The sequence below is a fragment of the Notolabrus celidotus genome, chromosome 14 (genome assembly GCF_009762535.1).
Source record: "Notolabrus celidotus isolate fNotCel1 chromosome 14, fNotCel1.pri, whole genome shotgun sequence".
Lineage (NCBI taxonomy): Eukaryota > Metazoa > Chordata > Actinopteri > Labriformes > Labridae > Notolabrus > Notolabrus celidotus.
The window spans coordinates 16,830,248-16,843,657 of NC_048285.1; the positions used below are offsets into that span (position 1 = coordinate 16,830,248).

The window sequence follows — 13,410 nt, forward strand, 5'->3', positions numbered from 1 at the left end:
AACTCAGTTTGATTGTATGTGATTATGATGAGAGAGGATGCTTAGTTTTTTGTACTGTAAGAACTTACAATATGAATGCTCAAGCTTAATGTTAGAACGTTACCTTTGAGAACAACAACAATGTTTAGAGCTGTTTAAACAATAACAAGGTACATATTGATTTAATAAATATTCAGTTTAATTTTTTGGTATTTGTCAATAATAGACAATAGCTTATAGTGTCCTTGAACTGAAGCTGCAGGATAATAGAAAGGGTATCCTTGAGTTTTTTTTCATTGGTTTGGGAATCACAGAGGAACCAGCTGGAATGCATATCAGGACTGCCCAGACTGTTCTCATTTATCAGGGAGAAAAAAGCTGAAAAGAACACCAAACTCAAATCTGTTTCAATGTGCTAATGTAAAACTAATGTTAAATCTTCACATTTTCAGAGTAGACTAGTTGATGCAGAAGTTTAATCCCATTGTCATGTCTGTACAGTTAAAGGACAATTCTGACTGCAGATTGATACAAATATGCTGTGTATATTGTTTGTGGATTATCTAGAGTTAACCCTGACTGCCTAACATGGACAACAAGGTCAGTAATCCAAGCACAACAGAAGCTTTATAGATGCTTTGAGGAAGGTTTCTCTACTTCTGAATGGACCCTGGATGGGCTTTTACATTTTTCCTAATACAGTTGCTAAGCTAACCTAGGCTAACCACCTGTCGGCTGCTGCCTCATCATCAAAAATGATAGTGTATGGAATTCTCTCCCTCCTTCTTTCATGACTTGAATCGTCAATATTGCTTTACAACTTTAGTAAGACATTCAAATTCTCCTTGTTCAGCTTTATCTAGATTTTTTTCTTGTTTCTTTGTTTTCCTTTTCAGAAATATAGACCTGTGGAAGTTACTGTGTCCTGCGAGGATATGGACCAGAGTACAGCTTTCGAGGTCAGGATTGCTTATTGATGTAATTTGTTACGTTTGGAAGGATCCGGGATAGCTGTTCCCCATGTATCCAGATTTTTGCTAGGCTATGCTAACTATATGTTTTAGCTTCATTTACATGAACAGAGTGGTGTCACCTGGGCCTACCACCAGATCCCTGTCTGGTCCGCCTCCGATCCGCTGCAGTCCGGCTATGTGCTCTCTCATCCATCAAAGTTTTCAGCCAAAGTTTTTCCGCGGTAATTACTGCATTAATGAATATTCGACTCATCTCCCCATTTATGTTGTCTTTATCAGCCTCTGAAAATCTCTTACTTGATGACTCCAAGCCTCATTATGACGGTGAAATACGATGTGGCGATAACACAATGTGTTTTAATCTGAAAATGTATTTTGTTTTGGTGCCTGACTTCCTGTCCCGCTCAATCTTCTCTGTTGAGATGTATGCTAATGTAAAACTAATGTTAAATCTTCATATTTTCAGAGTAGACTAGTGACGGAGATGTATGCGTCGTGCTTTGGCATCTGGCAAAAATAGAAGTCTTGCGTATCTGATCCGGAGGGCTCCGATCTTCCGGATCAGATACGCAAGCCGGAAAACAACAGAGAGGATCCAGTGGAAATGAAAACACTGATTAGAATAGAAACCTATCGACTCGACCGGCTATGCAGAGATCGGAGATGGACCGGACATGGATCTGGTGGAATTTTGCCGTTAGACATCTCATCAAAATTCCACAAATGGAGCGCCGCCTGCAAGCTAGTTCAGGCAGACAACTCGAGCCGCGCTCATCACACTGACACGTCACCACCTCTCCATCAGCTGATCTCAACATCCTCATTCCGCGGTCTATTTAAACGGCAAGTCTCCCTGTCTTTGCCTCTGCTTGCAGTGCTCCTGCTGTTCTGCTCAGTGCTGTGTGAAGTTCGTCCCCACCTCCTCCCCGGCTTCCACCTGCGGGCTCCGAGGGGTTAGTCCTATCTCATTGCTCCTAATGTCTGCATTTAAATAATCTACGAGGAGTAATGAAATTCGGAGCCCACACGCCAAACACAATACTGTATGCTGCAATAAACTTATTAAGTAAACGTGAGTTGTCTGACTGAACTTTGATTAAGGTTGGAAGTAAAGACTGCTTAAAAATTAAACTTAAAACTCAAGCTTTTCTTACAAATAAGCTTCATATAGATTATTTAAAAACTTTTTTTTAAACATTTTTTACACATAAAGCAAAGATCTCAGGGCGTTTTTTTTCCCCTGCTAAGAAATACAGATCAGCTGAACCAGAGTGCAATCTAAAATGTTGTTCGTCAGAGCCAGTCTAGCTGTTCCAGATATTTTCAGATTTTTGCTAAGCTATTGTCCTAATCAGTTATTAGCTGTAGCTATTCAAAATCAATAGGTTTCTACCTTAGTAGAGCATAAACCTCTCTCAAGAAATGCTTTATTTTATTTTTGTTGTGTATCAATGTCAATCTGTGTCATACACTGCATTAACATTGTGTGGGGGTGCTTTGTTTGAACTTACACATAAAAAAACTCTATTCAGAGTGCAGTTTGATAGAAGTGGATGATTGATTAGTTTTTTCTCGAAACACACAAATCATAGTGGCCCTTTCTTTCAAGATTCAAGATGTGTTTTTGTCCCAAGGGAGATTTGTTTTGGACAAAAGGCCTGTCACATGAAAAGGCATATCTATATCTATACACATACAAACTAACAAAACGGTACCTATACATTTCTTTGGGATTCTTTAGATAGTTGTGGTTCAGTTTCTGTATTACAGGTGAAAGATAAGTAGTCAAAGAAGCATGCCTGGGACACTGACAGCTTAGTCAGCAGGCCAAAAAGACTGGTTCTGCTACATTGCAGTGCAAACAAGTTTTGCACCTCAGCTCCTCCCACAGATCAACAATGTAGCCAAGTATAAAAATGACTCCACATGCCTTTCACACAGTCAGCTGCCGCTGATTCAAATGTGCAACCGTCTTTTACAACTTTCTCTATCCCTGTATGAGAAGGGAGCTCCTGCGGTGCCACTGATCGATGATGATCTAAAGGATTAACCCTCTTCATGTGCAGGATTAATCATTCAGTCAGTTGAGGGGGTTGTGTGTCGTCTCATGGATCGCTTTGATGGATCCCCTGGGGAGTTCAGGAACTTTGAGAAGGCTGACTTTGAGGCAGACTGGATTAAAGTGGCAGAAAACAGACTTGGTCAGGTGTACCAGGTCAAGCTCAAGCCCTTGCGGATACAGTGTGCCCTGAAGAGCCTTGACACAATGTTGTATGCAAACAACATTTACAGGTAGGATTTAATTTATAAATCTTCCATGCATTTTCCATAATCTGGATGTTAGATAAAAGCTACTGTCTGAGAATTTCTAATCTTATGTTTCAGTGTCATTGCAACCCTTCAATGTTAGAAAGTCTGTTTCCTTTAGTCAAAGTACAAAGTACTCACAAATGCCCAATGCATTTTTTCCATCACAGGAGAATAATAGAAGAGGCTTCCAGCATGGCCAAAGTGAAATTTAAGTACATTGTGTCCATCTACGGACTGTGCAGCGAAGCGACAGCCATGGTGATGGAGTACATGAGTAATGGATCGCTGAACAATCTCCTGGCCAGTCACACTTTGATGTGGCCAAAGAAGTTCCAGATGATTCATGAGGCCTCCATGGGCATGAATTTCCTCCACAGCATGAAACCTCCTCTGCTTCACCTCAACCTTAAGACGTCCAACATCCTACTGGACAGTCATCTGCATGTCAAGGTCAGTGAAACTCAGTAAAATACTGTTTGTTCATACAGTGATCTTTAGAAATTTCAGTACTCTGAAGAATAATTAATACAATGCCTGTGTTACTGTGTATTTCTTCTCCATTAAGATTTCGGATTTTGGTTTAATCCACTGGGAAGCGGGCATGAACAAGAAATCATTCATAGAGAGTCTTGCAGCAAGAGGGAACATAAGTTATATTCCTCCAGAGACCTTCACTCAGAGCCCTGATCCTCCAGGAACTGTGTTTGATGTTTACAGGTGAGTTGCCAAGGGCACTTCTGAAATTACACCATTACAGTCTCTGCTTTTTTTCCTGCTTCAGTGCAACACCCACTGTGTAACCTTGCTCTCCACTGTATTCATTGTTATATATAAAGTCACTGTAACAATCTATTTCACTCTTGGCTTACACAATCTTACTCTTTGTATCTAATGCTTTTTTAACCTGCTGTTCCACTACCAAAGTGGAAAAAAAACATATTTTAGGAATGCTATTTGAAATAAACTGAGACTGCCACTAAATTGCCTCAATGCAGGACATGCAATTTTTGTACAAAATAGACTGAAGTGCCTCTCTCTGTTTCATTCCACAGCTTTGGAATTGTTATTTGGGAGATTCTGACACAGCAGAAACCGTACGCAGGTAGGAATTCATTCATTTTGAGTGCATACAATTTTTTATACCTGACAGATTTGTGTGTGTAATTTCAGCAATATTCCTGAAACACTCAACATATTTAGCTAAACAGCATAAGACTGAATGCATTTCCACCACAGTGTCCTTTGACATTAAAGTCTAACAAAAAAAAGTTATAAAAGTTTGGTTGGTTTTAGATGGTGTATGGTGTATACTAAACAACAGCTAACATAAGGATGTGAATGAGCACACAGAGAGCACTTAGCACGAGTTATAAGAAAACAAATTCCCCCCTTACGCTTAATACTCTGTGGTGATAGCCATTCAATATTTTTAATTTAACTGCCATGCTGAGAAGTAAGTCTGCTCAAAGCCTCAGATTGTGACATTGGAAAAACGGAGGGAGGACCCATGTGCAGAAAAATAAGACTTTAATAATCAAAAGATCAAAAGGTACAAACAGAAGTTACTTAAAATGTCCTAAAACTAAATCCAACACTGATAAAACACAGGGAAAAAGAAAAACAGAGAACGCAGGAGAGACGCACAATGATCCAACACAGGACAGGGGAAACTAATGTGCTTTCAAAAAAAAGGCATTCTATACTATTCTATGGTTGAGAAGTGTCATGCACATTTTTAAAGGATGAAACACTTTCACAAAGTTGGAGACAAATTTACATTGGAAAACTTTTTTATATTTTATAAAACAAACACACTAACAAATCACCAAGGCCAAAAAAAATGTACATTCAAGAAAACAAATTCACAAAATCATAAACACTTTTACAATTGGTGAGATAATTTTACAAGTGACAGAACACTTTTTCCAGCTCCGAAACAAATTTACAAATGGCAGATTCTGACAGAAAAGGAATGTATCAGCAATTTTCAAAATAAAAAAAAATTCTGTAATATGAAAATGTGCTACAGACAGGGAATTCATTTGACATTAAAAACCCTGTTTCCACTTAAATATTTAGATTCAGATTGATAAGAGAGCACCTCAAAATGTGTTCCTGCCAATCAAAGCACATTATCCCAATGGTTTTTATTTTGAAATTCCAAATCAGATATAGCTATTATTGGCAGGGACACATTTTGAGGTGTTCTCTTTTCCGTCTAAATACAAATATTGAAGTGGAAACAGGGTTGTTATTGTCAAATATATATTAATTCCCTGGCCGTTGCACATTTTCATATTACGGACGTTTTTTTATTTTGAAAATCATTGGTACATTACTTTTCCATCAGAATCTACCATTTGTAAATGTGTCTTGGCACTGGTTAAATTATTTTGTTGCTTGTAAAATTGTTTCTGATTTTGTTAATTTGTTTTCTTAAATTTGAATATGTTTTGACCTTGTTAAGACAGTTTTGCTATGGTAACTTTGTTTTATAAAATGTTCTCCAAAATGTAGATTTTTCTCCAACTTTGTAAGAATGTTGAAAATTTGCATTGCACTTCCAGCCACTGTAGGAAACAGAGGAACTAAATACACAGGTGTGGAGCACAGAACACATGTGAAACTAATGTAGGTGATCAAAGAAGGAGGGAAACACACAAGGGCAGGATATAAAACTAAACTGAAAACACAGGGATTCAGAACTACAAAATAAAGCAGGAAACACAAGACAAGACTAAGAAACAGAAGAAAGTACAACAAACTAAACACACAAGGGAGACTGGAAAGGGGTAAACAACTACTGTAGCTTGTCTCTCCTCACAATGTAAAAAAAACCCAAATCATCTTGTCAAACTAGTTCTTAAACGTAACTCAACACATTTCAGCCTTGTTCCCCTCTGTCTAAGTACTCAGAAAACAAACTGATACAACTGTACCTGTTGCTGCTCTGGTGGCTGACATCTGTTTTTGTGGACCCAGGGTGCAGTGTGACCACGGTACTCCTACAGGTGTCACATGGTAAGAGACCCTCTGTGGAGCTGATTTCTGAACAGAGGCCCCATGAGTGTGATCAGATGATCTGCATCATGAGACAGTGCTGGGACCAGGAAAACAAGAAGAGGCCGCAATTCTTAGGTAAGCACTATGCAGGTATGCTCTCAGGCCTACAGCGGACACAAAAAGGTCTTGCACACATAAAACAGTAGACAACGATTTCTTCAATTTTAAGGTTAAATAAGTTAAATGATGTTATTTCATTTGTAAAAGACTGCTTTAATGGTTGTTTAGCTGCTGAAATGTAACATTTTAGTGTTGTTTCATCTGGTTAATTTGTCAATTTTGAATTTTGTTGTGTTTAATTACTTATATCCTTTTATCCCATCTCATTATAAAGCATTTTTTCTGTATAAACAAAGATGTGACATCTATTAACATTTCAAACAAGTTATCCACATTTTTACATTCATGTGTGTGTAATGAAGCACTCAAGGAAAAAAGGTGTTTGAAACTAAAAGCACAACAATTGCTCAACATTTAGACTCCCACACGGTAATGGATAGACAGAGCCACATGCTGCAAGACAGAAATCAGATCATTTGGCACCTGTCCTCTATTAATCTAAATTATCTTTTAAAACATATGCAAGAACATAATTAAATAACTATGTGGTCCCCAGTGCTGCATCTAATGATCAAGACAGGACTCAATGAGATGCAACATGTCAATAGAGAACTGCATGTTGTAAAGACGTGAAGTTTGTAAATGCAAATGAGATTCTACATGTTTGCACCAAGGGGAGGTAGATCCCCTTCGTTAAGATGGGTACTACTGAGTGCAAATGAATGTCATGTTTATTCATGAACAGCAGCTATTACTCTTTTTGATGACCACAGACACTCTTTGTTCAATTTTGAGAGGTTTTGCTGTAACAAGTGTAGGCAAACATTTGTCTGATTAGGTATATTCAGAACAGAACATTTCCCTCTGACTTCTCCCTAATGACTTCTCTGCAGACACAGTAAGGAAAACAGAAGCACTGAGTGAAGTCTTGAAGATCCCAGGACCAATCCTGTTACCAAACAGTGACGGTGGTCAGAAATCAGATTATCCATGGCTGTTTTCACCGAAACACCAGGTAAATTCTCGTTGATAATCCATTTGAAATGTACTGTTAAGTATTTTCTTAACTATCGCTCGGTTTTCTTCCTGTTTTTTTTTACACCATATGCTTCACTTTTTAAGCCAAAGACAAGTATCCAGTTGCATACCAAATAAAGGTAGATAGGTATGAGGGATAAGGTATGTAGTACAAATGAAAAAACCTTCCTTTTTCACACTCATAGCTCTGTGAGCTGGCAACATGGCACTGTTTTCAATAAGCAGTATGTTGTTTTTTTTTGCCACTCGGGGGATGGAGTTTTTGGAGCAGAAAACACAGACTTGAATTTAAGTAATCCTTTTTATGTGTATTGAGGGACCTTGCAGTTGGCTGTTGACATATTTTGACATCGCTGAGCAACATTACCATTCATTTGGAGCGATGTTTCTTGCCACCTGGTTCATTAATGTACAATATATTATCAATTTTATGTTTCTGGACTCAAGAAACACAGAGGAAAATAAGTGGTATCATGATTACTAAATGCTCCGTTATGCTCACCATTATCCGTTTACCAGATAGAAGATAGATAGTACAGCTAATTGCTGCACAGGCAGTGAACAATGTGCTTTTAAGCCTTACCACAGGAAACAGCTACATGCTTTGGGGCTATGAAAGTGGCATTCTAATTTTTGTAATGACACAAATAGTCTTTAAAGAGCAACTAAGGTAAGTGCTTATATTTGCATGCTAACAGGCTCATTTTATAACACTAACAAGCTGGTGTTAAGCAACAGGTTCAGTGTGTGTGATGGTCAACATATTAATGTGTGCCAGCATTTCCTTATCAGCACAGAGGAGCGTAAGTACTAATATTATCACACTAACATGCTAACAAGATGATTTTAAGCAGCAAGTTTAATGTTTATCATGTTAAACATCGTCATTTTATGTACAAGCTTTCTAGCATTTTCTTACTAAAGGACAGTTCAAGCTGAAGAAATGCTATTTCTATATGCCAAAGTCATTAGGACATTTCCTCGTAAACATCATTGCTGTAGCTATGACATTTTGTCTGTAGGTCTGCCTCTCTGTCTGTCAGTATTTTCTAGCTGTTAAACAGCAGTCCCCCCCCCCCCGTACACACTTTAACAGCCATGCTCACATATTGATATAACCTACATGTTCATTAACCTCTTGTGAAGATATATGTCACAGCTAATAATATTTGTTGTTTTTCTCTTTTACTTTTCTCTTTTAGATTGCTTTGCCAGAGCTGCCTGACCTTCCCTCAGGTAAACACATGGGTAGAATAGGACTGAAATCCTGTTGAAACGCAGTGCAAAGCCTGGCAGGCTGACATTTAAAAAGTGCTATTTACAATGCTGTCACATTTCAATATCACTGTAAGTACTGAGAAGCAGAGTCAACCATCAGTTGAAGAGAAAGTAAAAGACACATTAATGCAGTTACTTATCCTTTTTCTCACATTTTTTTCACAATTTTTTTTTCAAATGGATTGGTACATTTGTGAAACCTTGGTACCAAAGGTTCATAGTTTGTAGAAATAACTAACACAACGAGCTCCGAAGTCCTTAAAAACACGTCACCCTCTGCATACTACTACTACTACTACCATCCATCTCATCACTATCATCTCTCTCTCTCTCTCTCTCTCTCTATCTATCTATCTCTATCTATCTCTCTCTATCTCTATCTCTATCTCTATCTCTATCTCTATCTCTATCTTATTCTCCTCTATCCCTCTTTCCAACCCCAACTCGGGCCAGGCAGTTGGCTGTATAACATGAGTCTGTTTCTGCTTGTGGTTTCTGCCTGTTAAAAGGAAGTTTTGCTTTGCCGCTTTAACTAGCATTGCACCCTGCGAGGTGCAATGCTCATGGTGGATTAAGATGAGATAAGATTGAGTCCTGTCAGTAAGAGAGGACTGGATGGTATCCTGTCTTGATGTTGGGTCCTTGTTAATGATAATACATAGAGTATGGTCTAGACCTGCTATGTTTGTAAAAGCGTCTTGAGATAAGGTTGTTTTGATTTGGTGCTAAACAAATAAAGATTGATTGATTGATAGATTGATTGATTGACTGTGAATGATAAAATGAAGAGACTCACTTTTAATAGTTTCTGTGACGTGCTGTGACCAATACTCCTGCAGCTCCTTTTGTCATATAATGCCCTTTGTTTTCATTTATCAGATGACCAACATGCCGAGGATGTACTTCTTTCTCTACTCTCCAAAAAGGACTTTGGTAGTTTCAGAGAGTCTGTGAGGAAAGAGCATATACACATACCATTTTCAGGAGAAAAAAGCCTCCTCCACTACACAGTGGCAAGTGGGGATGCAGAGAGTGTTGAACATGTGCTGAGTCTGGGTGCCCAAGTCAACTGCACTACTGCCAGAGGCTACACTCCTCTTATTGTTGCTGTTTTGAAAAGGTTTGTATGAGGACATATAAAGGAAAGTAACTTGTATTTCTGCCTATCTATTTTCATGATGTTTACACTGATAAGGTGATAAATTATTTTGCTGAGCACAGTACATTTTTAGGGGTTTATGACAGAAAGTCAGTGAGTCTTTATACAAATGTTATACATTTTGCTGCAATGGTATTTGTAGTTCCTCTATTGAATTAAACAACCAGGGTTATTCATATCTAATATGTATTAACATCACTGATTTGAAGCATCAGAACTGCTCAGAGATTATCAGCCAAGACAACATCAGTAAGACAACATATGCACTGTAAGAGCAGGGGAAGATGTGGTCTTTGCCCACTTACTCATTAATAATTAATACACAGAGCAGTGATGGTAAACAGAAATGCTCCCACTGTGTTGTATGGCATCACTTTGTAGTAAGTATTATAAACAGACAAATATCACTTGAAATATATATCACTACAGTTGTGTCTATAACCTAGTGAAAAACTAAATAAACATAGGTTGATGATTATTTTGAGAAGTCTTGTCATCCCCTCTTTCGTACTAGTGACTTTGAGACCAGGCCACACATTTTATATTTAGATTGACAACACATCCCCACCTCCTCTTGTACAATAATGAAGCCAAAATATGCCTATTAACAGTAACTGACATCTTACACTGTGGTAATAGCATTTGGAGAACGAGTTTGTGCAGTAGAAATTGGATGGCGCTGCAGTGTTGTCCTGCCCCTTGCTCATCCATGCTTTTATTACCTCCCGGCTGGATTACTGCGATGGAGTCCTGTTCAGGGCACCCAGCAATGCCCTGGACAGGCTCCAATACATGCAGAACTCAGCTGCCAGGGTTCTCACGCTCACCAAGCCCTGGCAGCACATCACCCCCACTCTCATTCACCTCCGCTGGCTCCCTGTAAAATACTGCATCACCTATAAACTCCTCCTCCTCACCTACAAATCCCTGCATGCCCTTGCCCCCCAATACCTGGCCGACCTCCTCCACCAACACACTCCATCCCTCGGACTAAGCTGCGGACCTTTAGGGACAGAGCATTCAGTGTGGCAGCCCCCACTCTGTGGAACTCTCTCCCTCCAGACATCTGCTGCGCCCCAACCCTGGACACTTTTAAGAAAGCAGCCAAAACGCACCTTTTCCTCAAGGCCTTTCCCCATTAGATATCCCCACCTACCCCCCAGACCCCATACCTGACCCTGTGAAGCGACCTTGGAATTCTTGAAATGTGCTCTGTAAATATCAGTTATTAATATTATTATTATTACTGTCCAAGATGCACATTTAATTCAGTGATAGAACAACAAAACTTCCAAAAACATAGCAGATTATTTTTGTTGTTCCTTCTGTACTCTGATAGTTCAGTGCAAACAGGGGCTGTATTTGTCAACAGCGCTGCCAATCACAACTCTATACCCCATTTTAAAGCATCAAGTAACTGATCAAAACTACAATACTCAAAAAATACACACTTTGATATAAGTCAATGGAATCAGAACTGGTATAATGACACCAACCATATTGCATAGACACATATTTGATGTGACTTTTAATTTTAGAGTTTTACACAAATCCCAACTGTAAAAATGGAAGAGGTGAATGTTATGACTTATTCTGCAGCCAGTCATTAAGGGAGGCTCCAAATGTTTTGGCCTAATTATTTGGAGAGCTATCATCTTATCTATCTTTTTATACTGTCTATGGTCAAGCCCCAAGAGGGTCGCTGCTGTTTTCCTGGTAAACCTGGATGATAAATTCTGCAGTATTGTAAATGAAATCTCTTTCTACAGACATCATGACATCATATCTTTATTGCTGGAACATGGAGCAGCTGCAAACCTTGGAGATGAGGACCAGTGGACAGCGCTCCATTTTGCTGCTCAGAGTGGAGATGACAGGACGGTTCGCCTCCTCTTGGACAAAGGAGCAGTGGCGGATGCCCGGGAAAAAGCTGGTTGGATGCCACTACACCTTGCTTGCCAGAATGACCATGAAACAGTAGTGCGCCTGCTGCTTTCACGGCTGTCGGAGGAAGCAGTCGGAGAACGGGAAGCGCAAGGGAGGACACCGCTCCACATCGCCTCTGCCTTTGGACATCTCAGCATCACCAAGCTCCTCCTCTCTCAGGGAGCAGATCCCAATGCTACAGATTTCTCTCTGTACACTGCTCTTCATTTAGCAGCTGATGAGGGCCAGAACAGAATTGTCAGACACTTACTGAAGGGTGGCGTGAATCCTGACAGTGCAGACATCAAAGGTTTCACCCCGCTCCACATGGCGGCCCTGAAGGGTCACACCGGTATCTGCAGGCAGCTGTTGTCAAATAGGGCCAGTCCAGACTCTAAAACCCTGCAAGGCTGGACACCTATGCACCTCGCAGCCCTAAGGGGACATGAAGCAACAGTGGTCCAGCTGGAGAGCCAGGGTGCTTGTGTAAATGCTAGAGGTATGAATGGATGGACCCCCCTCCACCTTGCCTGCCACCAGAGCGAGGCGGAGGTGGTTGCGAGGCTACTAGCAGCCAAAGCTGACCCAAACGTATCAGAGGACAATGAAGGATGGACACCATTACACACAGCGTGCACCAGCCTCAGCTTACCAAGTGTACTTTACTTGATATCACATCATGCAGCCGTGAATGCAGTAAACTCAGGGAAGGCTTCACCTTTGCACCTGGCTGCCAAGCATGGCTCCACACCCATCATAAAGGCTCTGCTCCAGACCGGAGCAGACCGTACTCTGCTGGACTCTTCTGGATCCACAGCTTTGAATGTTGCTCAAAGGTGTGAGAAATGGGATGTAGTTAAACTACTGGAGTTGTAGATATTTTAAAAGGAAAAATGAAACAGAATTTGTGAAAACATAAAAACACAGCTTGAAACTATAATCCTCTTTTATGTGGAGATTTAATAAGCAGCTTAAAAATTTAGTTCTGCAAGTTTATTTGAACAAACCACATTAGCATTTGCCATATTGTGATCCCAAATCCAGCTTTTGTAGAATAAAGACACAAACATCTGTAAATCCTACTGGGGCAGTGGAGGAGAAAAAGAAAGGAAACCCACACATGGGGTCAGAGCAAGGTGAGGTACTGTATGATATCAGGAAAGAACAAGAATTGATTATTGTCTATGAATCACCTTCCCTGTTCCTTCTGTATGCTTTACTGGAATTAAAGCAGCCTACTCATTGGGGTTAAAATAAAACTTAAGAAGAGCTGCTGATCTAATGACTCATAGAGGCATTCATTTGATTAAACCTGTCAGACTAAATGAGGGGTTTATGTGTCTAATAATCTGGTAAAAATATGGATGACCATAGAACTAGTGGATTGTGGTTATGGTATTAGTTTTGTGAGCCTATTGAGCTCTTAGGCTATACATACATGTGTGCTTTATGAAGAGACAGTCTGCGATAATCAGACATTCCCTGCAGACTGAAGGAAGCACTGCTGAGCTCATGCAATACTTATTTACCACAGTGACACCTTATTAAATCCAAATGAAATGCATGGATTAAGGGGCTGTATTGACCAGAATATATGCTAGGTTTTTCCCACAAGAGACTGAA

General features: G+C 39.7%; 1 protein-coding gene across 1 annotated transcript; it reads left to right on the top strand.

Annotated features, from left to right (window-relative positions):
• The first annotated feature begins 2,794 nt into the window (after window positions 1–2,794).
• Window positions 2,795–13,066, top strand: ankk1 (ankyrin repeat and kinase domain containing 1). Its single transcript, XM_034701292.1, has 9 exons — window positions 2,795–3,245; window positions 3,431–3,713; window positions 3,829–3,980; window positions 4,316–4,365; window positions 6,246–6,401; window positions 7,280–7,401; window positions 8,627–8,660; window positions 9,582–9,822; window positions 11,631–13,066. Exons 1-9 carry the CDS (start codon window positions 3,061–3,063, stop codon window positions 12,661–12,663), a joined length of 2,256 nt encoding a protein of 751 aa, XP_034557183.1. The 5' UTR covers window positions 2,795–3,060; the 3' UTR covers window positions 12,664–13,066.
• Window positions 13,067–13,410: the final 344 nt, after the last annotated feature.

What these genes read in the sequence shown, in the direction of transcription:
- ankk1 (XM_034701292.1), top strand. Translation starts at nt 3,061, where the DNA reads ATGGATCGCTTTGATGGATCCCCTGGGGAGTTCAGGAACTTTGAGAAG. An exon ending in TGTTTTCACCGAAACACCAG is followed by an intron (nt 7,402 to 8,626) that starts GTAAATTCTCGT and finishes TTTCTCTTTTAG; the next exon opens with ATTGCTTTGCCAGAGCTGCC. An exon ending in GCTGCCTGACCTTCCCTCAG is followed by an intron (nt 8,661 to 9,581) that starts GTAAACACATGG and finishes TTCATTTATCAG; the next exon opens with ATGACCAACATGCCGAGGAT.